At 46.3% G+C, this 26,406-nt stretch overlaps 1 protein-coding gene across 5 annotated transcripts; it reads left to right on the top strand.

Annotated features, from left to right (window-relative positions):
- The first annotated feature begins 2,248 nt into the window (after positions 1–2,248).
- ulk1b (unc-51 like autophagy activating kinase 1) lies at positions 2,249–26,148 on the top strand. Of its 5 annotated transcripts, none has more exons than XM_076980818.1 (27): positions 2,249–2,926; positions 3,460–3,552; positions 3,636–3,677; positions 9,610–9,642; positions 10,091–10,127; positions 11,123–11,296; positions 11,957–12,030; positions 12,269–12,370; positions 12,792–12,850; positions 12,948–13,030; positions 15,974–16,024; positions 16,265–16,353; positions 16,773–16,929; positions 17,117–17,177; positions 17,370–17,453; positions 18,561–18,692; positions 19,093–19,238; positions 20,004–20,248; positions 20,340–20,506; positions 20,607–20,716; positions 21,436–21,558; positions 21,714–21,898; positions 21,992–22,167; positions 22,358–22,476; positions 23,226–23,383; positions 23,813–23,948; positions 24,064–26,148. In XM_076980818.1, exons 1-27 carry the CDS (start codon positions 2,837–2,839, stop codon positions 24,117–24,119), a joined length of 2,982 nt encoding a protein of 993 aa, XP_076836933.1. In that variant the 5' UTR covers positions 2,249–2,836; the 3' UTR covers positions 24,120–26,148. The 5 variants fall into 5 exon arrangements, with proteins under 5 accessions (XP_076836933.1, XP_076836930.1, XP_076836931.1 ...); XM_076980815.1 differs by having other exon boundaries at positions 22,358–22,938; XM_076980816.1 differs by having other exon boundaries at positions 16,770–16,929; positions 21,995–22,167; positions 22,358–22,938.
- The last annotated feature ends 258 nt before the right edge of the window (positions 26,149–26,406 follow it).

Below are 26,406 nucleotides of genomic sequence, written 5' to 3'. Positions count from 1 at the left end.
TGCTAACATGCGTGAAAGCATTTGGCATTGCAAATGTGTTATGGACATCTCCCAGCACAAGAACGTACAGTAACAGAAGCCCCTGCAAAATTTAGGCAATGCTGGACAATTGCAAATAAATAAAATTAGTCTGCCTCTCAGTATGATAGAGCTGGACTAGTACTGGAAAGATGACTAAAAACGTAACATTCAAGCAGAAATCTATGTGTGTTCTGTGAAGAAACTATTTAAGTTGCGTTAGAAATACCACTTATCTAACAGTGTATTTGCATTACTGTGTGTGTTTCCTTTGCTACCGAATTATGCAGTGGTAAGTAATTTTACTCACATATAAAAGAATCTAGAATTGATGGTAAAACGTTCACATGGCAGTGTAAATAGTTCATGCAAATGGCAAAGACAAATTTGGATTTGAAACTCTGCTAAGGAGCGATGTTTATAGCAGAGTTGTCACTTGCGAAATGTCACAGTGCCTCAAGTACCGAAGATAATGAGGGAAACGACAAACAAACAAATAAGAAGAAAGAAATGCAAAACCTTTATAAATCATAAAAATACCAATAAATGAGATGTTATAAAAGAGATATTTTCAAGTACAATTAATATTTACTTTTCAATAACAAAATATACAATATTTCAAAACACGCAGCTCCAACTGTGAGTGACTTTTTCAGTCTATGTGCAGTATGTTAGTAGAACACCACCAGGGGTCTTTCCTCTTCAGTGCTCCTCTGGAATTTTAAATAAAGTGTTATAAGTCTTCAAAATACTCCCCAATTCCCAAATGGCTCATAGCTGGATGTATCTTTAAATTGCACATGACACAATCTGCACTTTAAATAAAGAAAAGGAGCAATAAATATTTTTTCCCAATGATTCTTCACATTAAGCAACAGCCACTATACTGACACCTTGTGGCTTGGATGGTTTCACAGATGTATTAAAGCTATTAATAAATAAATAAATATATATATATATATATATATATATATATATATATATATATATATATATATATATATATATATATATATATATATATATACAGACCTGTATATTACAAGATCCATGCATCTGATTTGTTTTTCTAGGACATCCCACATAAAGATTTGAAGGACATGTCGATATCTTGAACTCTTTCATGTTCCTCGAACCATTGCTGAACAGTTATTTGTGGTCTGGCAGCAGGCTGCCTTTAACCAATTCCATTACTATGATGAGGTGTTCTTGGTCTGCAGCAGTGTTTAGATACGTGGCATTTTCAAAGGAACATTTATGTGGATGCCAAGGTTTTTCAGCAGTACATTACCCATCACAATGTGTTTGCCAACATGCCCTCTTCCCATAGTGCATCCTGGTACCATGTCTTCCCCAGGTAGGCGACACACGTGCGCTCACCCACCCAAAGAAAACCCGATTCATCAGACTTGACCACTTTCTTCCACTGCTCCACGGGTCAGTCCTGGAGCTCCGTTGATGACACTCAGGCAGCAGTGGACAGGGGGGAGAGAGCGTGTGTGTTCTGACTGGTCTGCAGCTGTGCTGGACCGTGTGTTCTGGTACTAACTTAGCCAACATGAATGTTTTCAGCAGTGCCACCACGGCTCACTGTCGCCATCAGACCAGAGAAGCCAACTTTCTCTCCCCAAGCACACCAGTGAGATTTGGGCACCCAAGACCCTGTCATGAGTTTCACTTACTTGCATCACTCTTGACAGGCATTAACCACTGTGTGTCAGGAATAAGTCCTGATAGATAGATAGATAGATAGATAGATAGATAGATAGATAGATAGATAGATAGATAGATAGATAGATAGATAGATAGATAGATAGATAGATTTCAATGTCCTAGTTGTATAAATTAAACGTATCATAATAATAATAATAATAATAATAATAATAATAATAATTGTTGTTGTTGTTAATGTTTTTAATAGGCTTTTTTCCGATAGTCTGCTATTGCAATACTTAAATGTACCACATGGGGACAATATATGGACACATATTCACTGTATATTGCCCAATCGTTTGCAGAGAACTTAATCATGTGCTAAATAATTGTTAAGTACAAATGTAGGCGAATGATCTGAAAATAAAAAATAAAACCTATATTTTTCCCTCCCGCAGTTATCCTCGTGAATATTCACACAACTGTAGTCTTCTATTTCTTACGCCCCATGGTTTACTGAAACCAAGAGTCATTGGCTGGGCCGCGACAGACTTCCCTTTACGTCAACAGGGTAAAGTGGAGCTGTACGCATGCGCAGTTCGGGTCTCGGTTTAGCTGAGGGCTTTGTTGGTATAACCAGATTCTTCATCTTTATATTTTTGCGTCTATTTTATGCCAAGTCGTTTTGAACATTGATGGCAATAACTGATGTCGTGGTGGAAGTAGAGCGAGTAGTACCTAGATAAGGCGTTGATCAGGGTAAGGTGACAATATCGGACGTACACAAACAAAACCAGCGCTCATCTTTAAGGTGGTATTAGGTGTAGCGTACAGTTAAGGAGCTGACTGATTCATGATTTTTTGACAATTTAAAGCGTAGTTTAAAACATTTGTCACGGCACAACGCAAAAAAAACAAAACAAAAAGACTGAAACATGCGACTCTTACTGAGCTGAAGGGGGTCTGGCTCCGTTTTACTCGCAAGCTACCATGAAATACGAGGGGAATATTTATTCGACAAGGCAGCCCATGGATCACGAAAGTGGGGCTGAACTTTCCAGCTGCCTCCTCAAATCAGCGGAGACAGGGACGGAGAGAGGGATCCCGCGGACCATAATTTGTTCCTAGTTCGTCGAGAAAAAAATAATCGAATAATCGAGACTCGATGGAGAGCGTCGGGCGATTCGAGTTCAGCAGGAAGGAGCTGATAGGACACGGGGCATTCGCCGTGGTGTTCAAGGGCAGACATCGCGAGGTGAGGACACATTTTCATGAAGAAGTCACAATCACATCAAGCTTTGTTTACTTGTTTACTTTGTCTACGGAGTGTAAACACACTTGGTCTCGGAACTGCGCCGTGCCACCTTAAAAACGGGCCTGGCCACCTCACACGGGCTCGATGCTTGTGGCTGCAGTGTTTTGGGTTGTTTGTTTTATTTTTCCTCACGTTTGTTATTAAAGTTGTACATGTTTAAGAGGTTTTATGTGTGTGTCACTGCCGTTTCCTTTGTTGTCATGTTATAAACCACTGAGGGTTCACAGCCCACATGAAGAGACACTGATGGAGATATCAGTTTTTTTAACACGCGTACAAGGATTTTGTTTGAATTATTTAATCGATTAAATTACGATGCATTTGACTGTCGTACTTTAGTTTAACCCTATGTTGGGCAATGTCACAATGTTAGTATTTTTAATATCCCAAACATGTCCGGGCATGACCCATCTGAAGCAGCTCAGCGACCCTTTAAATGTGAAAAAAACTTGAATTAACTGTTTTGATCACAGAAATATGACTGGGAGGTTGCCATAAAATGCATAAACAAGAAGAACTTGGCCAAATCCCAGACGCTCTTGGGAAAGGAGATAAAGATTTTAAAGGTAAGACCACCAAGTTTTGTGGAAAGGAAGAGTAAGATTGTTTTAAAATACGTGAAACTGACGTTTAAATATTTTCTCCCAAGGAACTGAAGCACGAAAACATAGTCGCGTTGCATGATTTCCAGGTGAGGAAAACGTACATTCAGATCCTCCGATTAATGGAGGTTAATTGCCTGCAGTATTCACCCCAGTGTTGTTATTCTCACCTGCACAGCTGATTGGTAGATCACGGTCACGTGGTCTTGTGTTGACGTTACACTGTGCTCGTCGTAACTGGTTGATCTACAAATGAACAGAATTAGGAGAGCAGTAATACTATGCATGTCAGCTTTGTGTGTGACTCTTGAATGTATACATGCAGAGTAGTGGACAAAATGTTTTCTGTAACTTGCAGCCTTCCAAATAAATACACGACTCATGGTGGCTGCTTAACATTTTTCTATGGAGAAAATTATTGCTTCTAAAAAACAAACCCAACCATATATGTGCTCCGGGACTATCTCGCTCCTGCGTCAATTTCAGGAACTTCTTTGATGTTGTATTATGTTCCTTTTCATTCATTAATGTCACTGAGAGAAGGAAGTGTGTGCAGCAGTGCAGACTCCCCAGTCATGTTGAGGCTGCGTGACACAGCTTTTGAGACAAATTCATCTGTAGCACATCTCATTAATAGTAACACCACTTTCTGCTCTGATTTGTGTTTCATGCACCGTAATTACACAATCAGTCAAACATTTGGACACACCTTCTCTGTTGATTTTTATTATTTTCAAAATAAAAAAAACAGGGAAGATGCCAAACCAATGAGGAAAAATCATGTTATTATGCTCCAATAAACAAATATAAATATGTTTCTCCATCAGTCCTGAAGACATTCACACACATTCTGAGCAATTCTGAAGTGAACTAAAGTTCTGAAATACAACTGTTTGTTGAGGGTAAAAGCGTGTGTTTTGAGAATGAATTCATATATAAGATAACACCTTTACCAAATGATATTTGTCTTATAAACAAACTAAAGCATAATCCATTAGATTAAAGTGTCTTTTTTTTTTTTTTTTTTTTTTACACTATTAAGATCATGCACTTAGTCAGGTGTGTCCAAACATTTGACTGGTAGTGTAAATGTTGATTAATGGAAGTTTAACTTGCTTTTAGCCTGAGGGGAAAACATACATGATTGGCTCAGTTTCAGAGAGAGTATAAATGTACAGTGGGGAAAATAAGTATTTAATCAGTCACCAATTGTGCAAGTTCTCCCACTTAAAAAGATGAGAGAGGCCGGTAATTGACATTATAGGTAGACCTCAACTATGAGAGACAAAATGTGAAAAAAAATTGAGAAAATCATTTTGTCTGACTTTTAAAGAATTTATTTGCAAATAATGGTGGAAAATAAGTATTTGGTCAATAACAAAAGTTCATCTCAATACTTTGTTGTATATCCTCTGTTGGCAATGACAGAGGTCAAACGTTTTCTGTAAGTCTTCACAAGGTTGGCACACACTGTTGCTGGTATGTTGGCCCATTCCTCTATGCAGATCTCCTCTAGAGCAGTGATGTTTTGGGGCTGTCGGCGGGCAACACGGACTTTTAACTCCCTCCAAAGGTTTTCGATGGGGTTGAGATCGGGAGACTGGTTAGGCCACTCCAGGACTTTGAAATGTTTCTTACGAAGCCACTCCTTTGTTGCCCTGGCAGTGTGCTTGGGATCATTGTCATGCTGAAAGACCCAGCCACGTTTCATCTTCATTGCCCTTGCTGATGGAAGGAGGTTTGCACCCAAAATCTCACAATACATGGCCCCATTCATTATTTCGTGTACACGGACCAGTCGTCCTGGTCCCTTTGCAGAGAAACAGCCCCAAAGCATGATGTTGCCACCCCCATGCTTCACAGTTGGTATGGTGTTCTTTGGATGCAACTCAGCATTCACTGTCCTCCAAACACGACGAGTTGTGTTTTTACCAAATAGTTCTACTTTGGTTTCATCTGACCATATAACATTCTCCCAATACTCTTCTGGAACATCCAAATGCTCTCTAGCAAACTTCAGACGTGCCTGGATATGGACTGGCTTAAGCAGGGGGACACGTCTGGCACTGCAAGATCTGAGTCCCTGGCGTCATAGTGTGTTGCTGATGGTAGCCTTTGTAACGTTGGTCCCAGCTTTCTGCAGGTCATTCACTAGATCCCCCCTTGTGGTTCTGGGATTTTTCCTCACCGTTCTTGTGATCATTTTGACCCCACGGGCTGAGATCTTGCGTGGAGCCCCAGATTGAGGGAGATTAGTAGTGGTCTTGTAGGTCTTCCATTTTCTGATTATTGCTCCCACAGTAGATTTCTTTACACCAAGCTGCTTGCCTATTGCAGATTCAGTCTTCCCAGCCTGGTGCAGGTCTACAATTCGGTTTCTGGTGTCCTCCGACAGCTCTTTCGTCTTCTCCATAGTGGAGTTTGGAGTGTGACTGTTTGAGGTTGTGGGCAGTTTCCACCATTATTTGCAAATAAATTCTTTAAAAGTCAGACAAAATGATTTTCTCAATTTTTTTTTCACATTTTGTCTCTCATAGTTGAGGTCTACCTATGATGTCAATTACAGGCCTCTCTCATCTTTTTAAGTGGGAGAACTTGCACAATTGGTGACTGACTAAATACTTATTTTCCCCACTGTATATGAGAGATTGCAAACTGTGTTGTATGTCCTGTTGGACATATTATTTGTTCTCAGGCAGAGAGACACTACATTTACATTTACATTTATGGCATTTGGCAGACGCCCTTATCCAGAGCGACTTACATTTTTATCTCATTTTTTATACAAGTGAGCAATTGAGGGTTAAGGGCCTTGCTCAGGGGCACCTCAGTCATGGCCTCAGGTCTGGGGATCGAACCTGCGACCCTCTGGTCACAAGACCAGTTCCCTAACCACCAGGCCATGACTGTCCTAGTGGTCAATAAGTCCATTCCTGGAGATCTGCTATCCTGCTGAGTTTAGTTCCAACACACCTGGCTCCATTATTTAGATGCTACTAACGGCCTCGATTACCTAGATCAGGTGTGTTAGACTAAAGCTTGGACTAAACTCTGCAGGGATCTAGATTTCATGAAAAAAAACAGACATTTGATATATAGTCGTTGCCACACTTGTACTCTCTCACAGTAGCTGCTCTGTTTCACAACTCCATCAGCAAGATTTGAGTGTTACATGATCAAAAATTGTAGAGACACGTATGGGAAAAGATGAAAGATGCTACCACTCTTAAATATGGCCATCTGGGCATCTTACTGTGTTGTACATAAAGACAAACAACACTGAATGTTGGTCTATGTGTGTTGCTTGTCGTGGCAACAATTTAATGCCCCAACAACCTCAGTAGGACACATCTAAAAGGGAAAATACTTGTGTACGATATTATGTTTGTCATATTAAGAGTACATAGCTATATTAAGAGTTTGTGGTCTTTTTGTTAAGTCTGTAGTAATATAATTTCTTATCATTGATGTCTTGCTGTCTTTATTAGCGACATGGTCTTATCTGCCAGGCAGCTCACACCCACTAGGACATGCGAAAGGCGTGTGTGACTGAGCTAACAGTTTCCCCCTAGCTGAGCTACTTTCAACAGTGTCACCTTAAACTTTTAGCCATCATCAAAGAGGTTTAGATCTGTAATGATCACCACAGACAGGCATTAAGGTCTGGGCCTAGGCTAGAGACATGTCTAATCCCACAACAAGAGGCACAAAGCTTTCTAGTTTATTCCTGCCTGGCCTCTATCTCCACCTCAGAGGACAGAAAAACTCTTGCTGAGTCTGTGGACCCGCCCCCCTTTATTTATCAGTCCATCCAGCTAGAGGCAAGAAGGTTTATCTGTTGCTAGGTGGTATAAGTAAGGCGATAGACCTATATCAACCCCCTAGACCTCACCCAGGTTTTTGGGGGGGTTTGGTGAGCTGTTATCAATCATGACCAACCATATTTAGCTTCTCACTGGTTTTAATATCCACCTTGTCAAGCCCAGAGATATTAATGATCTCATCACGGTTTGTTTTGTATTTTTTATAATCTGTACACTAAGCTCTATAAGAAAATTAGCATTGTGTGACCAGTCTACTTTTCTAGCCTGATTGATGCACACTAAATTAGTCCTAAATTCCTTTTTACCTCAGTCACAAAACCGACGTCATGTTTAAGCACTGCTGCTTATACCCTAGTCCCCAATCCAACCAAATCATCTAAAAAGGTTTTTAGAACATTGTCAAATGGAATCGTTAGTATTGTTCATCAGAGGTTCAACGGGCAATTTATCCTACAGAGTCTTCTGAGGAGTCAAGAAGACCCTGCAAATCTTAACAATAATAACAATAATACACTGACCTCCAATGTTCCATTCTTAGCAAAGATAATTTCAAAAGTGCTTTCAATTATCTTTTCAATTACTTTAATACTAATGAATTGGTTGAGACATTTCTGTTTGGCTTCAAAGCTCATAACAGTACAGAAACTGTACTAATCAAAGTCTTAAACGATCTTATGCTGAATCATTATTCCTGTAACATATCTGTTCTGGGTCTCCTTGAACGTGATTGCATTTGACACAGTGGACCATTGTATATTGCTAAACCATCTTAATGGCTGGACTGTGTTAACTGCTCTTGTCCTGAACTGGCCTCATTCTTATCTAACCAGATCTCAAGTACTATGTCAGATCTCAGTACTCAGTACTGTGGGTGACCACAGATCTAAATGCTGTGTGCTTTTCTACGGTGTCCCTCAGGGCTCAATGTTGGCACTAGCACTATTTAATCTCTATATGCTTCACTTGGCCAAAGTCATCAGTAAATATAATATACGGCACACAATTATATACGTCCCTGGCCAGCAATCTCCAGGGTCAAATCAACTTAATTTTTAAATTGCCTGGAAGACATGAAGTCCTGGATGGGTCACAATTTGCAACTCGATGGCAAAATTGAATGAATCACCAGAATGGTCACGAGTGCATCTGCAGTAGTTGCATGTCTGGACTCTCCATCAGTTAAGCCCCACTACCATATCAGAAGGTTAGACATCACACTCAACTGTGACTTCAGCTTTAATGCGTTCGATCCTCTGTCCAATGTGAAGATCAGAAGAATCCTCACAGCGACAGTGGGAAAAACACACGTTTGTATCATTACACGTGAACTGCTAAGCTGCTATGGAGGGTCCAGAAGGCAGCGGCTACAGGCCTGGTGTGTCCACGAGTCGTGTCCACACCAGTCCTTGAAAAGCTGACATGACCCGTGTCGTTTCCTTCTGCTGACCTTACATGGTCTTTCACCTCTTTGGCTCAGCAGTCTGACTCCCAGGATAGGGCCTTCCTATTGGCTAGAAACATGCTGCTCCAATCACAGAACACCAAAGCTACATTCAGCTGTCATGACTCCAAACTCTGAAATTCTGGAACACATAAACTCATTCAAGAAGAGAGAGCGCATAATTGCATAAGGCCATTAATTAGATCGCTCTGCTTTAAAAAAAATTCTAGTTTTCGCTGCACTTTCATTTAATTTCCTGATGAACTGTGCAATATCAGTTGTTTCAGCTTGCATGTTTCTTTTATCTTTTTATGAATCTTTTATTGTCTGTAAAGCACATTGTAAACTGTAGTGCGAAATAGGTACAATGCATTATTATTTTTTTATGTGGACAAATCTGGATTAATTAAAAAAAAACATGAACACTATTATTTTTACTTTCTGAATTGGAGCTAAAGAACAGCAGTGGTTGGCTCACAGGTTGGTCCTCTATGGATCCTCTCATGACCTTCTGGTCAGTGTAGATAGGCCATATGTTAGGCCAGCTGTGTCTGTGCCCCATCAAGATGCATTAGCATCGGAGCCTTGAACACTTGGCATATGCTCCTTTTAATGTGGAAACTGTTCTCATCCTGCTTTCTACAGTCACCCTTGCATATGCAAGCATGTGTGTGGTTTCAAATGTGATTGGTGATAAGTGGATATTTTGCTTTTTTCTTTTTATGTGAACAAATGTTTATCCCTCACTTTTTCTAGGAGACCGCAAGCTCCGTGTATTTGGTGATGGAGGTAAGGGTGGTGTCTTCCTTCCGTGTTTGTGTTTGGTGCCTCTTAGCCTAGACACATTTCTGCACACCCCTCTAGCCAAAACAACCCTGCTGTGCATGGCAGTCGGCTGTTTCTAAAAAAAAAGGGAAGATTAAACTAGTGTGTCTGAAATGCTTGATTATTCTTGACTTTTAGCTCTTCATTCAGCCAAACGCATCATCGGGACTCACTGCCTGAGCAGTTCATTAAAAAATCAAAATGGTGATTGTTGTGTGGGTGGTGATCAGGGCTTCACAAATGAAGTGCAGAATAATCTCAGTGTAGCCCCCTGCTTTAATACACATCTGAATACCTGATTCCCTCTATTAATAATTGAGACTTGTTTATTCTGCTGTGGAGGCCCAGTCTCTCTGTCATCTGTGTTTAGAGAGTAATGCTGCTTGTTACATTTTCTTTTGACCATCAACAGTATTGTAACGGAGGAGACCTGGCTGACTACCTGCACTGTAAGTGTATATTCACATTATCTGTGTTTTACTCCTGACTTTCCAAGCTGGCTTCTTCCCAGGCCGCCTTTACGGCATCGAATGTTTAGTTGCAAGACGTAGATATGACAGTGACATAATCAAGAATCATAAGATCAAAAATCTTCTGTTTTGAAGAAAATGGCTCTTTCTCTGACTCCCTATAAAAGGTCCAGCAGTTCAAATGGATCTTGATCTTTTATGATCAGTTACATTAACCAAAGTGCTGTTGGATATTTTGAAGTCATATCTGAAAACACCAGACAAACATTTCCTCTAGTTTATAGATGACGGGAATGATATTTTAGATGTATTTAACACAGCAGGCCTCAGGAAGTCAAGCTAGGAGTGGTGTGTGTCTTGTTTATAGCTGCAGACTGCAGGAAGTGCCCTGTGCAGACCTAGCTTGCATCTAGAGGAGGCATGAAGTCCGGAATCACATTAGATCCAGAAGGATCAGAGCAGGGTCTGCTGCACTATAGATCTCCTCCAGAAGGATCAGAGCAGGGTCTGCTGCGCTAGAGATCTCCTCCAGAAGGATCAGAGCAGGGTCTGCTGCACTATAGATCTCCTCCAGAAGGTTCAGAGCAGGGTCTGCTGCACTATAGATCTCCTCCAGAAGGTTCAGAGCAGGGTCTCCTTCACTAGAGATCTCCTCCAGAAGGATCAGAGCAGGGTCTGCTGCACTATAGATCTCCTCCAGAAGGATCAGAGCAGGGTCTTCTTCACTAGAGATCTCCTCCAGGAGGAACTAGAGAGACACAGAAGGGGGAGCTTGTGACAGACTGAAACTGGCCGTTTTTTGCATGCAGCACCAGAAGCCAGCTGCCGTTAACTAACTTTATGCTGACGCGGGGGTCTGCGTGTTTGTTTGGGGTTAGCTGTGTGTGTGTATTGTGGGATGGTGAAATGGTACTGTATGAAACGGCTGTGTGAGGTCGGCGGTAACAACGTATACACCCTCCCCCCCTCCGCAGCCAAGGGCTCGCTAAGCGAGGACACCATCCGGGTGTTCCTGCAGCAGATAGCAGGTGCTATGAGAGTCCTGCAGGCTAAAGGCATCATCCACAGGGACCTGAAACCCCAGAACATCCTGCTGTCTCACCCGGCTGGCCGCAAGTCCCAGTCCAACACCACCTGCATCAAAATAGGTAGGGGGGGGGGGGGGGTTGTTGTGGGTGGGGGAGGGGTGTTTATATGTTTGTTTTACTGTAAATGGCTTCATTTATATAGATTGCACAAAGGTTGAGGTAGGAAATTTAGTCCTATGATATCTTTTTTTTTTTAAACTAATAAATAATTAAGAAATAGCTGCCCTAAAGAGTGCTTTCTATGAGTATTTAAATGTATTTACAAATGCGTTTATTTTATAAATGTGTATTAACATCTGCCCTTTGGTAAAAGCTGGGATACTTGTGAAAGGCCAGATAATAGACGAGGTCACTAATGGTCGACACTATACACGGGCTATAAAACTCTGGTACCAGATCATCTGACCTTGCCGTACAGTAGTGGTGCCAGTTGTTGTGGATTGTAGTTCATTGTAAAATGGATGGGCATCTTTCAGGTGTAGTGTAAGTTTATTAAATAAGTTACCACTGTTATTTACTATTCAGTTGCTACTGATTGACTTTCATGGCAGTTTTCTAACTGGTAAACGGAGGTCCCTTTAACATATACCTGAAGGTGCAGTGTGACCCTCTATCCTCTGTGGCCTGATCAGTCAGTCACTGTGAAAGCGTGCTCACCATGGCAACATATGCCCCTCCCTCCACTGTGTACTCACCGCCATTTTGGGTTTTCCCTCTCAGCTGACTTTGGCTTTGCGCGACACCTCCAGAACAACATGATGGCCGCCACGCTCTGCGGCTCCCCCATGTACATGGCGAGTATTTTCACATCGCTTCCTTTGAGCTGTGTTTCCCGGTCGAGTCCTCCGAGACGCGCACACACACACACACACACACACCCGTCAGTCTTCAGTTCCAGATAACAGCACAGCACTGCTTGTATTTGAATGTGGTAGGGACTGGGATCGAGACAAAATGGGTGGGGTAGGGGGCGTGTGTTTTGTGTTTTATGTACATGGAGACACTGAAATGTTGATTCCTTTCCCATCACAGGCACCCGAGGTCATAATGTCACAAACCTACGATGCCAAGGCCGACCTATGGAGTATAGGAACCATTGTCTTTCAGTGTCTGACCGGGAAGGCCCCATTCCAGGTGTGTGTCATTCTTGGGATCCTGCTCTCAGATAGAAACCTCACACTCGCACACTTGCCCAGAAGATAACAAACGAGGTTGTGTTTGATTGCTGTGTTGGTTTGGCTGTACGATGTGCGATTGGCTCCCGCTCTGTGATTTTGTCACCATACGCTGTTGGTAGTGTGTCACGTTCAAACCCGAGCTGTGCCATAGCAACGTGGAGGTGGAGACTAACTATGCGGTCATTTCCTCCAACCGAGACAGCAATGGTGATGTTTGTAGTGATGAAGATGTTAATGGTGATTATCACCATGGTTGTAATAGAAGTAAATGTAAATGCTAATTTCTGTGATGGGGCTTATGATTTCAAATTAGTTATGTTTCTAATAGCTGAGATCACGCTAGGTGTTTGTGACATTTATGCTTATGTTGTCTGTAGGCGAGCAGTCCTCAAGACCTCCGCTTGTTTTATGAGAAAAATAAAAACCTCAGTCCGAAGTAAGTGCACTAGGCCGTGCGTTGGCCCCTCCCTCCCTCCGTCCCTCCCTCCCTCCCTCCTCACAGCCCATGTTCACGCCGTCCTCTGTGCTTACAGCATTCCCCGCGAGACCTCCGGCCACCTCAGGCACCTGCTGCTGGGCCTGCTGCAGAGGAATCACAAGGACCGCATGGACTTTGGTCAGTGCAGCTGTAGTCGGTATAAAACCGTCCCGCCTCACTGCTACACAGACAGGATGGTGTGAATCTGTCCCGCCTCACTGTTACACAGACAGGACGCTGTGAAACTGTCCCGCCTCACTGTTACACAGACAGGACGCTGTGAAACTGTCCCGCCTCACTGTTACACAGACAGGACGCTGTGAAACTGTCCCGCCTCACTGCTACACAGACAGGATGGTGTGAATCTGTCCCGCCTCACTGTTACACAGACAGGACGCTGTGAAACTGTCCCGCCTCACTGTTACACAGACAGGACGCTGTGAAACTGTCCCGCCTCACTGTTACACAGACAGGACGCTGTGAAACTGTCCCGCCTCACTGCTACACAGACAGGATGGTGTGAATCTGTCCCGCCTCACTGTTACACAGACAGGACGCTGTGAAACTGTCCCGCCTCACTGTTACACAGACAGGACGCTGTGAAACTGTCCCGCCTCACTGCTACACAGACAGGACGGTGTGAAACTGTCCCGCCTCACTGCTACACAGACAGGACGGTGTGAAACTGTCCCGCCTCACTGCTACACAGACAGGACGGTGTGAATCTGTCACGCCTCACTGCTACACAGACAGGACGGTGTGAAACTGTCCCGCCTCACTGCTACACAGACAGGACGGTGTGAAACTGTCCCGCCTCACTGCTACACAGACAGGACGGTGTGAAACTGTCCCGCCTCACTGCTACACAGACAGGACGGTGTGAAACTGTCCCGCCTCACTGCTACACAGACAGGACGGTGTAAAACAGTCCCGCCTCACTGCTACACAGACAGGACGGTGTGAAACTGTCCCGCCTCACTGTTACACAGACAGGACGGTGTGAAACTGTCCCGCCTCACTGCTACACAGACAGGACGGTGTAAAACAGTCCCGCCTCACTGCTACACAGACAGGACGGTGTGAAACTGTCCCGCCTCACTGCTACACAGACAGGACGGTGTGAAACTGTCCCGCCTCACTGCTACACAGACAGGACGGTGTGAAACTGTCCCGCCTCACTGCTACACAGACAGGACGGTGTGAAACTGTCCCGCCTCACTGTTACACAGACAGGACGGTGTAAAACAGTCCCGCCTCACTGCTACACAGACAGGACGGTGTGAAACAGTCCTGCCTCACTGTTACACAGACAGGACGGTGTAAAACAGTCCCGCCTCACTGCTACACAGACAGGACGGTGTGAAACAGTCCCGCCTCACTGTTACACAGACAGGACGGTGTGAAACTGTCCCGCCTCACTGCTACACAGACAGGACGGTGTGAAACAGTCCCGCCTCACTGCTACACAGACAGGACGGTGTGAAACTGTCCCGCCTCACTGCTACACAGACAGGATGGTGTGAATCTGTCCCGCCTCACTGTTACACAGACAGGACGCTGTGAAACTGTCCCGCCTCACTGTTACACAGACAGGACGCTGTGAAACTGTCCCGCCTCACTGTTACACAGACAGGACGCTGTGAAACTGTCCCGCCTCACTGCTACACAGACAGGATGGTGTGAATCTGTCCCGCCTCACTGTTACACAGACAGGACGCTGTGAAACTGTCCCGCCTCACTGTTACACAGACAGGACGCTGTGAAACTGTCCCGCCTCACTGCTACACAGACAGGACGGTGTGAAACTGTCCCGCCTCACTGCTACACAGACAGGACGGTGTGAAACTGTCCCGCCTCACTGCTACACAGACAGGACGGTGTGAATCTGTCACGCCTCACTGCTACACAGACAGGACGGTGTGAAACTGTCCCGCCTCACTGCTACACAGACAGGACGGTGTGAAACTGTCCCGCCTCACTGCTACACAGACAGGACGGTGTGAAACTGTCCCGCCTCACTGCTACACAGACAGGACGGTGTGAAACTGTCCCGCCTCACTGCTACACAGACAGGACGGTGTAAAACAGTCCCGCCTCACTGCTACACAGACAGGACGGTGTGAAACTGTCCCGCCTCACTGTTACACAGACAGGACGGTGTGAAACTGTCCCGCCTCACTGCTACACAGACAGGACGGTGTAAAACAGTCCCGCCTCACTGCTACACAGACAGGACGGTGTGAAACTGTCCCGCCTCACTGCTACACAGACAGGACGGTGTGAAACTGTCCCGCCTCACTGCTACACAGACAGGACGGTGTGAAACTGTCCCGCCTCACTGCTACACAGACAGGACGGTGTGAAACTGTCCCGCCTCACTGTTACACAGACAGGACGGTGTAAAACAGTCCCGCCTCACTGCTACACAGACAGGACGGTGTGAAACAGTCCTGCCTCACTGTTACACAGACAGGACGGTGTAAAACAGTCCCGCCTCACTGCTACACAGACAGGACGGTGTGAAACAGTCCCGCCTCACTGTTACACAGACAGGACGGTGTGAAACTGTCCCGCCTCACTGCTACACAGACAGGACGGTGTGAAACAGTCCCGCCTCACTGCTACACAGACAGGACGGTGTGAAACTGTCCCGCCTCACTGCTACACAGACAGGACGGTGTGAAACTGTCCCGCCTCACTGCTACACAGACAGGATGGTGTGAAACTGTCCCGCCTCACTGCTACACAGACAGGACTGTGTGAAACAGTCCCGCCTCACTGTTACACAGACAGGACTGTGTGAAACAGTCCCGCCTCACTGTTACACAGACAGGACGGTGTAAAACAGTCCCGCCTCACTGCTACACAGACAGGACGGTGTAAAACAGTCCCGCCTCACTGCTACACAGACAGGACAGTGTAAAACCATCCATTGCAAACATTTTTGTTTTTCTGCTCATTTCTGAAGTTTTTGCGGTAGGGGCTGTCCTCAGATTCCTTTACAACTTTGTTTTGTTTGCAGGACTGTGTGTGATTGTGTGCACGTCATGTTCTAATCTTAAACTCTCCTCGTATTTTTAGATGAGTTTTTCAGACACCCTTTCCTAGAGGCGAGCGCCACCATGAAGAAATGTGAGATTCTCTCCTGTCTACACAAATCTTAGATTTGGAAATATGAGATTTGATATTTTCAATTAGTATATGCCTTCAGTACGCTGGATAGATCATTTCATGCTTAGTTAATTTTTTTGTTTCTGATGACCAGTGGTTTGTTTTTCCATCTGCCTTACATGTGGTGTTAATGGTGTGTGTGTGTGTGTGTGTGTGTGTGTGTGTGTGTGTGTGTGTGTGTGTGTGTGTGTGTGTCTTCAGCGGTGCCAGTGACTCTGACGTGTTTACCTGGTTCGGCGTCAGCGAGCTCGTGTAGCAGTTCCTCCACCTCCCACCTTGCGTCTCCTCCTGTAAGTGTGTGTGTGTGTGCCCACCCACCTGTGTGTGTGTTCCTGCGTGTGCAGCCCTGTGTGTGTTTGCACACGTGTAGATGTGTTCAGTGCAGCTGGTCTGCTTCTTAAGCTTCTGACCCTGCTCCATTCAGCACCATTAGCTTGGTAAACACACACACACACACACACACACACACACACAGAGTTAATGTTTCACACCGGACCCCCTGGCAAAGGTATAGGTAGGTGCCTGTACTCTCAGCAACGGAAAATGTTTTATGTTCAAACCCGAGAATGTTCAGTACACAACTGAATTTGATTGTGCCATTGTTATTGTACCGAGTTATTTTAAACTAAATTATTGTCAAAAAACAAACAGTAATCTTTATGTAGCCAAATTCACATAGCCCATCTAACTCCCTCTCCAACATCAGCAGTCCCTCGGTGAGATCCAGCAGACCCGAGCAAAAGTGACGACGTCACCCACCCAGGACTCGCCCCAGGACTCAGGGGCAGGAGGTGTTTGCAGCAGCAGCAGTAAAAACTCCTCCTGCGACACGGACGACTTCGTCATGGTCCCGCCTCATTTTCCCAGTAAGCCTCTCTGGTCCTCGTCTAAACCTCATGGAGACGATCATGCCAACGTCACATTCAGTCAAAGGAGGGAGTGTCTCTCCTGCTCTCTCTTGCTCTCTCTCTTGGTCTCTCTTCCTCTCTCTCCTGCTCTCTCTCTTGCTCTCTCTCTCTCCTGTTCTCTCACGCTTTCTCTCACTCTTGTCAGGTGAGCACGCATCTGAGGTGGCTTCAGGGAAGGTTCTTCAGGATAGTCTGATGTACAGTGGGTGAGAAACTCTCTTTATCTCTCCACAGAAGCTCAACAGAGGATCAGTTACTGACTTTGTTGGTTAAACAAAACCCCACACGGTCTCATCCTCATCCAGTGTCCCCTCACACACACCCGAGTCACCCGAGTCTGTGAGAAGCAGCGTTCTGGTGCTGGGGGGGGTCAATAACAGCATTTGTCTCCGCAATAGGTGTTCGTTCCTGGTGTCTGGAGGTCAGACCAAGAGCCCGCCACGCTCGCCGTCCTGCAGTGGCTGTGCGGGACCAGCTGCAGGGTAATAGCCTGGTGGGGGATGCATGAGGGGCGTGTCCACGTGGATGAATGACACCGTGGTGCCGCAAACCATTGGTCGGTTGTTTCTGACCAATGGGATCATTATTGCTGAGTAAAACATCTAGGATTGTGAATTTGGTTTCTTTTCATATTCATATATATTAATATAAATGTTTGTTGTGCATTGTCCAAATTGTAGACTAGTAATTGACATGTACTACAATACAAAACACTCACGGCACCATTCACTGCTGTAATACAGGGTTAAGTTCCTAGAAAGGCATTTTACATTTTATCTTTTATGTCTTCTATCTTTAGATTTTATATTATTATAACGATATAAATTGTGCTTTTCATCAGCACCAGATGCAGACACAGGAAATACTGTTTCTATTCAAGAGCTTTGAGCTGATTTAGAGAAAGTTTGAGCTGTCCCAGAGATCCAGAGTACTGGGGCAGCAGCGATGGGTGACCCGTGGTCCCTTGAGGAGACTCTATAGTGTTATTGTCTGGATCTCGCAGCAGGAATAACATGGCGCTTCTGCAGTGAGCCCGTAAAAACAAACTGGCGTGCGACTCGCTTTGTGTGCGCTGATGTCAGCAACGAGCAACTTTTGCTTTGTTAACTCTGAGAGAAGAAGTGCAGTCTCAGCACCGACCGGCCGGATATGCGGACGGTTCTCCCTAATAGTGCTCGAAAACTCCATCAGCAAATAGAATATGCAGCATCTAAATGTGTGAAAGAAAGAAAGACAACGATGGCCTCGAACCCATTAAGGTTTCTCTGAGGAGTGTGAAGACTTTCTGGGTCAGTGGACATGTGATGTTCATAATTGTTCTGAAGTTAACGTTGGAAATGTGTTTGAGAAGCGATCATCGGGAGAGCAGAAATGTTCCAGCCGTAAACACACGGTTGAGAGCCGGACGCTGCTCTGAGATCAGCCCTTAGTCCCTGTAAGAGGAGCTTTGACCTCTGACTGCTTCCTCTAATTAACGAGGTTTTGGGTGTATGTTCTGCCCTTGAGTCTTGTTTTTGGAAACGTTGGGTGTTTTGTGTTTGCGTCTGTCCTAACGCTGTTTACCCCTCGTGTCCTTACACCCCCGGCAGGACTGCAGAATACTCCGCGAGTAACTATGGCAACTACGGTCAGTCTGTACCCATTCCAGTGCCCACACAAATTCACAACTACCAGCGCATGGAGCAGAATCTTCACTCTCCGCGCCAGGACGGTTCCCCGCGGTTAGCGCACACACACACACACACACACACACACACGTACGTTGACTTGCTAAATTCACCAAGTTGACTTACACCTAGACTCAATTTTAACATCACTAACCAAAAAGCCTTTCTTTAGGCTAGTTTAGTTTTAAAATAAAAGCTAGATTGTATTTTTAGGGAAAGTAAGTGCCCTGGGGGGTGTCATATTTTCTTATGTTCCTCCCATCATAATGGCGAAATTGTCTCTGTAGAAAGAGTTTAATTTGTACCCTTCACATATTATTGCAAGCTTACCGATTATGTCATACCAAAGGACATTATATCATGTAATGTGTCACATTCTGCGTTTGAGCATACATTTATGGTATATGTTCCCATGTTCTAAAGTGTGTGTGTGTGTGTGCGCGTGTGTGTGCAGGTGCACCCCTACACATCGCTGCAGCAGTGTCAGTCCTCTGGCCCCTGGGAGGAGCGGCCCCCCCTCCCCACATGCTGGTTGTGGGGCCCTGCAGTCCCACAGACTGTCTGTAGGGGGCGCCAAGCCCTTCCAGCTTTCCCCCCATGGTGAGCAACTCTTCTTGCTGCCTGTGTGTTTGGAGAAGTGATGTGTAGGCCACGTTTCGTGAAGGAACTCTGCTTTGGTCCGTTTCAAAAAGTGTGCGCCATGCAGCTGGGTGCAGAGATGGGCCGCCGGGCATGCTGGGATACGTGCCCCCTCCCCTTCACCTGCCAACCGGCGCCCTCTGCAGTCTGCAGCTAGTGTGACACCAGGCTGCTCCAGAATGTAGTTCAACACTCTCTGTTATGAGGTCCAGGGGTTCAGGAAGTGTGGCTGTGATGGGAAGATGATGAAGATGAAGATGAAGATCTCCTGTGGGACATTGAATGAGGAGAGAGAGAAGGATGCAATTCCTCCACCCTCGTTTACTACCTGTGGTTTTACATCTCAACCCTACATGTGAACTGTTGTTCTGTGCATGTAACCGCATGCTGATCTATTGACTGGTTTTCTCCGTTTATTACGTAATAACACTCGTGCCCAGCACATCGGATTAATCCGTCGCCGTTCTTGCCGGCTTTGTTTCGAGTGTCGTGCTGAGGCTTGTTTCAGCGTAGCGCTACATCTCTGAGCTCATGCTGTGTTCTCGGTGCATGTTTGCACTGTCATCACCTGATTGGATGTGATGAGTTTATTATATGGAGTCTCTCTGTATTGTAAACAGGAGATCTTCCCGGGGCCCCGTTGTGGCGTGCTCTGATCTGTCCCGTCTGTGCTCCGTCTCACGTACATCTCACCCCATGTCTTCATCTCCTCTCCATCTGCTGCAGCTCTCCAGTTTCCAGAGGCCAAGTCCCGCCCCCAGCAACCAGGGCTGAGGTCTCGCCTCCACAGCGCCCCCTGTCTGCTGGAGGCTGCCGGCGGCTGCAAGCAGACGATCAGGAAGCAGCACTCGGACCCGGTGTCGGGCCCTCAGGGAGGCATGGTGGCTCTCAGGCCCTTGCACTCCTCTCCCAGACTCAGCGATCTGATCCAGCGGAGGCCCCTGCCCACCATCCTGGGCTCCCCGTCAAGAGTACGGCCCCCTTCTCCGTGCTTGTGTGCCTGGATGTGTGTGAACGTTCGAGCTGAAGCGTGATTCGTTGTACTTCTCTCGCTTTTCCCAGGCGATGCCCCCGTTTGAGTTCCCCAAGCCGCCCAGCTCCCCAAACGTGCTGACCCTCCTGACCCAGCAGGCTCGGGCGGTCCCCTCGGCCGCCGGCAGGCCGTCCCTGGGGGGGGAGGGCGGGCGTCCTGCCTCCAGCCAGCTGGACCAGGCCAGGGCGTTTGGAAGGTGGGACCTGCCGCAGGAGAAAGACGTCTGTTGCTCCGTCTCTTTGTTGTCTCTCGCCCCTGGTCTCTCATCCCAGCATGCACACTGTCGCCCCTTACAGGTCCCAGAGTGCCGGTCGTCTGTCAGATGTGCTGCTGATGGCAGCGTTCGGTGGACAGCTAGGGGACTGTGGCAGCTCGGAGAACCTCCACACTGCCGTAGACATCACAGGTTTACACACACACACACACACACACACACTTAGTGGTAGTGTGTATATACTTTTATGTGAGTTCTAGAGATGTGTGAGCATGGAGCACAGTTTACTGGTTTAACTCAACGAGTCTGTTTCACGGGGTATTCAACTTTACATTCCTGACGTTTCTCTATTTATTGTCCATGTTGATTCTTACCTATTTCTGATTAGCATAGTAGATGTATTTACTTACAAGGTTCAGATATGTAAGATACGTCTACTTACTTATGTAAGTAGGTCGGTGAGAGTGCAGTGTGGATGTACAAGCACACACACACACACACACACACACACACACACACAATGTACAAGCGGTTTATGTACTTTTCCACTGGATGGTGGAGAAATAACGTCATAAAGTGAGCTGCATCTAATAGCAACACGATCCTCTAATTACTGGGTATTTATATGATGCTTACAGAGATGCACAGCGTTCACCCGAGATGTGGTGTTCAGCATGTGGTTTTTGGGACAAAACCAGCAGTGTCCCGTGTTGAATGGGTGTACTAGCATAGGGTGCAGAGTCAGAGGAAATTCTGCTGTTCTTTCTTCTTTATTGTGTTTGTATTTGCAGTAGATAATCACGAGTCCTAAAAACAGTTTCTATTTTTAGACGGCAAAGAGAACAGTCTCTGCAGACACATTAAACAGGTTAGGTGAAGTACTTTTGCGGTAAGGGCTCTCTGTTCTACAGTGCCACCTGGTGGCGGGACCGTGGTTGTGGGCTCGGGCAGTCCAGTGCGAGTGCTGTTCACGGTGGGCTCGCCACCCAGTGGAAGCACCCCACCACTGGCCTCTCGCTCCAGAAAGTTCTCAGGTGAGACCGGGTGCCTTTTTCAGGCCTTTGTTTTCCTGACTGTTCTGGGCGTGATATATTTGTGTAGTGTGTTTGTGTAGGTGTTTTCTCCCCAGAACTGGCCCTGGTGTCAAAGCAGACGCTCCACTCGATTCTCTCTGTTCTCTCTGTTTCAGTGGGCTCTCCAACCTCCATCAGTCCCATAGGATCCCTCACCAGCCGCTACCCCCAGCCAGGCATGTGTTTGGACGCCTACGAGGGTCCTTTGAGTCCCCGCTATGGCCTTTCCGAGCCCATAAACTCCCTAGAGGGCGCCGTGACCTTTGAACCCCCCGAACTTCCTGAAGAGACGCTCATGGAGGTACGTTTGTATCCCAGGCCGATGTCCCGGCTGTTTGTCGGTGGCTGTGCACAGATGCCACAGCAGGGTCCAACGTGTTTGGTCCTCCCGCAGCAGGAGCACACGGAGACGCTACGGCACCTCCGCTTCATGCTGGACTTCGCCCGCTGCATGGTGGAGGTGTCCAGAACCAGGGGCGGAGAGGTGGAGCGGGCGGGGCTCTCCTCCACCTGCTTACACCATCAGAGCGTGGTGGCTGACCAGATCAGCTCCCTGAGCCGAGAATGGAGGTGACCAGAAAAGCCCCCATACACACACACACACACATCACACACATCACACACACACACACACACACACACACACACACACACACACACACACACACACACACACCACACACATGGCATTTACATACATGTGTGTACATACATTGTGTGTGTGTGTGTGTGTGTGTGTGTGTGTGTGTGTGTGTTTCAGCTACGCTGAGCAGCTGGTGCTGTATATGAAAACAGCAGAACTGCTGTCAAGTGCCCTGCACACAGCCATGGAGGGAATCAAACTGGGCAAAGTGTATCCCTCCGCCACTGTCAAACAGGGTAAGGTGTATCCCTCCGCCACTGTCAAACAGGGTAAGGTGTATCCCTCCGCCACTGTCAAACAGGGTAAGGTGTATCCCTCCGCCACTGTCAAACAGGGTAAGGTGTATCCCTCCGCCACTGTCAAACAGGGTAAGGTGTATCCCTCCGCCACTGTCAAACAGGGTAAGGTGTATCCCTCCGCCACTGTCAAACAGGGTAAGGTGTATCCCTCCGCCACTGTCAAACAGGGCAAGGTGTATCCCTCCGCCACTGTCAAACAGGGTAAGGTGTATCCCTCCGCCACTGTCAAACAGGGTAAGGTGTATCCCTCCGCCACTGTCAAACAGGGCAAGGTGTATCCCTCCGCCACTGTCAAACAGGGCAAGGTGTATCCCTCCGCCACTGTCAAACAGGGCAAGGTGTATCCCTCCGCCACTGTCAAACAGGGTAAGGTGTATCCCTCCGCCACTGTCAAACAGGGTAAGGCGTATCCTTCCGCCACTGTAAAACAGCTCAAAAAGAGCACCAGGCACAATGTCCGTTTCACTTGAATGTCTTCAAATCTTCTGATCTCATTAGTACTTTGCAGACATTTACTCATCATCACTTATCCATGTAAACCTGGCCTAAGGCAAGCCTTATCTTAAACGCTGCAGAAATCCACTTGTATTTTGTGAAGATGGCCTTTGGTGCGTGTGTCCCAGTGGTCTGGGGAGTGAATGAGGTGTACCGGCTGCGTATGACGCTTGTTGATGTGTGTGTCCCAGTGGTGCGGAGGCTGAATGAGCTCTACAAGTCGTGTGTGATGGCGTGTCGTTCTCTGAGCGCACGTCTGGAGCACTTCTTCTCCCGCAAGCAACGCCTGATGGACCACATCACCAGAATCACAGCGGAGAGGCTCATCTTCACCCACACCGTACAGATGGTGCGAGGAGACCATCACACACACACACACACACACACACTTACTGATCACAAGTCTCACAGTTATTCTAAGATATTCTATTCCCCCCCCCCCCCCCAAAAAAAAAAACATTTTTTGTATTGTTTTATGTTTGAATGTTGTACCTTCAATAACAGAAGATAGTGACACAATCCTAAAACAATGTATAATTTAAAGAGGTTTAAAAATATGGGCTAAGAAAAGGGACAATGTGCTCTCTCTCTCTCTCTCTCTCTCTCTCTCTCTCTCTCTCTCTCTCTCTGTGTGTGTTTGTGTGTGTGTGTGTGTGTGTGTGTGTGTGTGTGTGTGTGTGTGTGTGTGTGTGTGTGTGTGTGTGTGTGTGTGTGTGTCCTGTGTCCTGTGTCCTGTGTCCTGTGTCCTGTGCCTTGGATGCACTGGGTGGTGCTGTAGGTTCAGGCTGCAGCTCTGGATGAGATGTTCCACCAGGGAGAAGCTTCTGTGCAGCGCTACCACAAGGCCTTACTGCTGATGGAGGGCCTGACCCTGTTGCTGACGGAGCGGGATGACCTCATCAGCGTCGGCAAGTGTGAGTGTCTCCGTGTGCCTGCCCCCCCCCCCCCCCCCCCACACTTCCTGTTTACTAAACACCCACCAGGTAAACACCGCTTTGCCTCATGAAGGTTCTGCTTGGCTCCCCGCAGGTAAGCAGTGCATCGAGCGGCGCCTGGCCGCGCTCCAGGCGGGCGTGTGCGTGTAGAGGCCCCCTGCGTGCCCCCTGCGTGCCCCCCGCTGCCGTAGCCCGGCGTGCCCACATTCCTGCATCCCTCTCGGACCCGCTCTGCTTCCCCTCCGCCCGCCCGGCCCTCTCGTCTCCGGGACCACCTGGGTTTGCAAACTAAGAGGACCCGATTCACCACTGACCTGCGCACCACGGTGGACTGGGACGCGTGCGGTGAAGCCGTGGACCTGCTGCGCATGGAGGCTGGACGTGCGCTCTAGCCCCGCCCCCTCCAGCACCGCACGCCAATCAGACGGGCCCATCCTGTTGCGTAGCCAATGAGCTGCAGGCAGACGCATCAGTTATCCACAACGGGGCGTGTCCAAGCTGACTTCCTCAAAGTCTTGTGTGGATTCGTCTCTCCTGCTATTAACCAATAAGCGGCACTGTGTAAACAAGTTTATTTTCTCATGATGAGTTCATAGGATCTGATTTTACTTTATAATGGGAGAGTGCAATCACAGGCAGTTGACAGAGGGACCCTGTGTCCCCATCAGCAGGTGCATGTAGTCCTGACCTGGAACCATCCTGTAGCAGCACCTACACTAATGTTCAGGACTCCGCCCAGTCCCTTCAGGACTCCGCCCAGTCCCTTCAGGGCAAACTGAAAACCTTTATGGCTGATTATTATTCTTAGGAAAGTTGTCATTTCTGAAGTTACTTTTTTTTAATCATTTTATTTTAATTTTTCCCCCTTTCTGATCTAAGTTTCCTGTTTGAAGAAGGTTTGTTCACTGGAAGAATGGACCACAAGTGAAGACCTTGAAGGTGGTTGCTGTTGAAGTAGCTGGATGTTTGAGTAAAACCTACTTGAAGGTTGCAACCAGCCTGGGACTCCTAGACACTCTAGTGATTTGCCAATTACCTTGAAACCACACAAGCACACAAGTGCTTTCTTTAAGAAGTCTTTTAGTTTGTATAACCAGTGAGGCCGTGTGTAGCACTTTAGTGAATGTTGACCAAGCTAATAAGAGATTGTACAATGTGTTTGTCTTCAAATCATAAAGGCACATGGATGTCAAAGATATTTGGACATCTCTTGATTACCAGTTTTTAATTTTTTTTGTTTATCTTGGTTTTTCTTTAGCTTATTCACTCGTGTTGTGTTTGGCAATCATTTAATTGAATGGATGACGTAGCTTGGCGCATGTGTGAATGGGACCAGGCCCAGGTTACAGACTGCAAATTCCCAGTAGAGTTTTGGTTATTTGAAACTGTCATTGTGGGTGTGTGTTTATTTTGTGGTTTTAGCTGTTATGTGATGATCTGGGTCAAACGAATGATGACCCATGTTGTGCAGTGTGCTTGGGCGCCTTATTTTCCCTGTTTTTCTGTACAGAGTGTGGTGATTGCTTTCTGATGGTGGATCTCCACGGAGATTCCTTTTTGGTTAGGGCTCTAGAGTTTCACAGACATGCACACAGGAGAGCTCATTCTGACTTTTTCCACGCCTAATCACGTTTTAGTCTGGTTGTTTGACAGACCTACCCATCTCTCTGTAGCTATAGCCGGCTATATACTACATGCATACGTTACGGAAAATTATATCTTGGCAAGCGAAAACGTCTTGCATCAAGTGTAAATATCTGCAACAATTTCTAAATTGGAAAGGTTAGATTTTTACATGAGATTTAAAATGTGTTCACTTGCTGAGATATACATTTGTGTGATGAATGTAGACTGTCCATAACCAGTAACTGGTAACTGACTGGCAGGTCTTTGCCTAATACCTTCCTTATGTTTACTGCTCTGTATGGGGGCTTCTCAGTACTGTACGGTAGGGAGAAACTCAGACAGGTGGAATGTGTAATACAACTTAGTGTTTGTTTTTAAGCGTCTAGTGAGTAATTTTAAACTTGAGATATAATGATGTGTGCAGTCTTTTGAGTGGTTGTGTGTGAGACAGGTTTAAGCTATTTAAAATGTTTAAAAATGTGCCTTTCAAAAAAAAAAAAGCATAAATTGAAACACTGAACGTTTGTTTGTTTGGGAGGGGGGGTAGTATTTACTAGTCTTGTGGGTTGATGCCTGTATTTTGATGTTTGATCATATTTGACTGAGTTGAGATTAATATTGGCTTCAGCTGTGGTTGCAAAGTGTAGATTGGATTGTGTATTTGGATTGACTTTGTGAAACGTTTAGATCACTAGTATGCACTATACTTTAATTAGAAGCAGATCTGGTTTTGGAAGAGTGAAGGATTAAGTTGTGGTGATTGGCGATGCGTAACAACGACCAGTTACAGATTGGACCGAGCAGAATGCGA

Source organism: Brachyhypopomus gauderio, chromosome 18 (genome assembly GCF_052324685.1).
Source record: "Brachyhypopomus gauderio isolate BG-103 chromosome 18, BGAUD_0.2, whole genome shotgun sequence".
Lineage (NCBI taxonomy): Eukaryota > Metazoa > Chordata > Actinopteri > Gymnotiformes > Hypopomidae > Brachyhypopomus > Brachyhypopomus gauderio.
The sequence above is the reverse complement of the archived record's forward strand: the minus strand, read 5'-3'. Positions and strand labels throughout refer to the sequence as shown.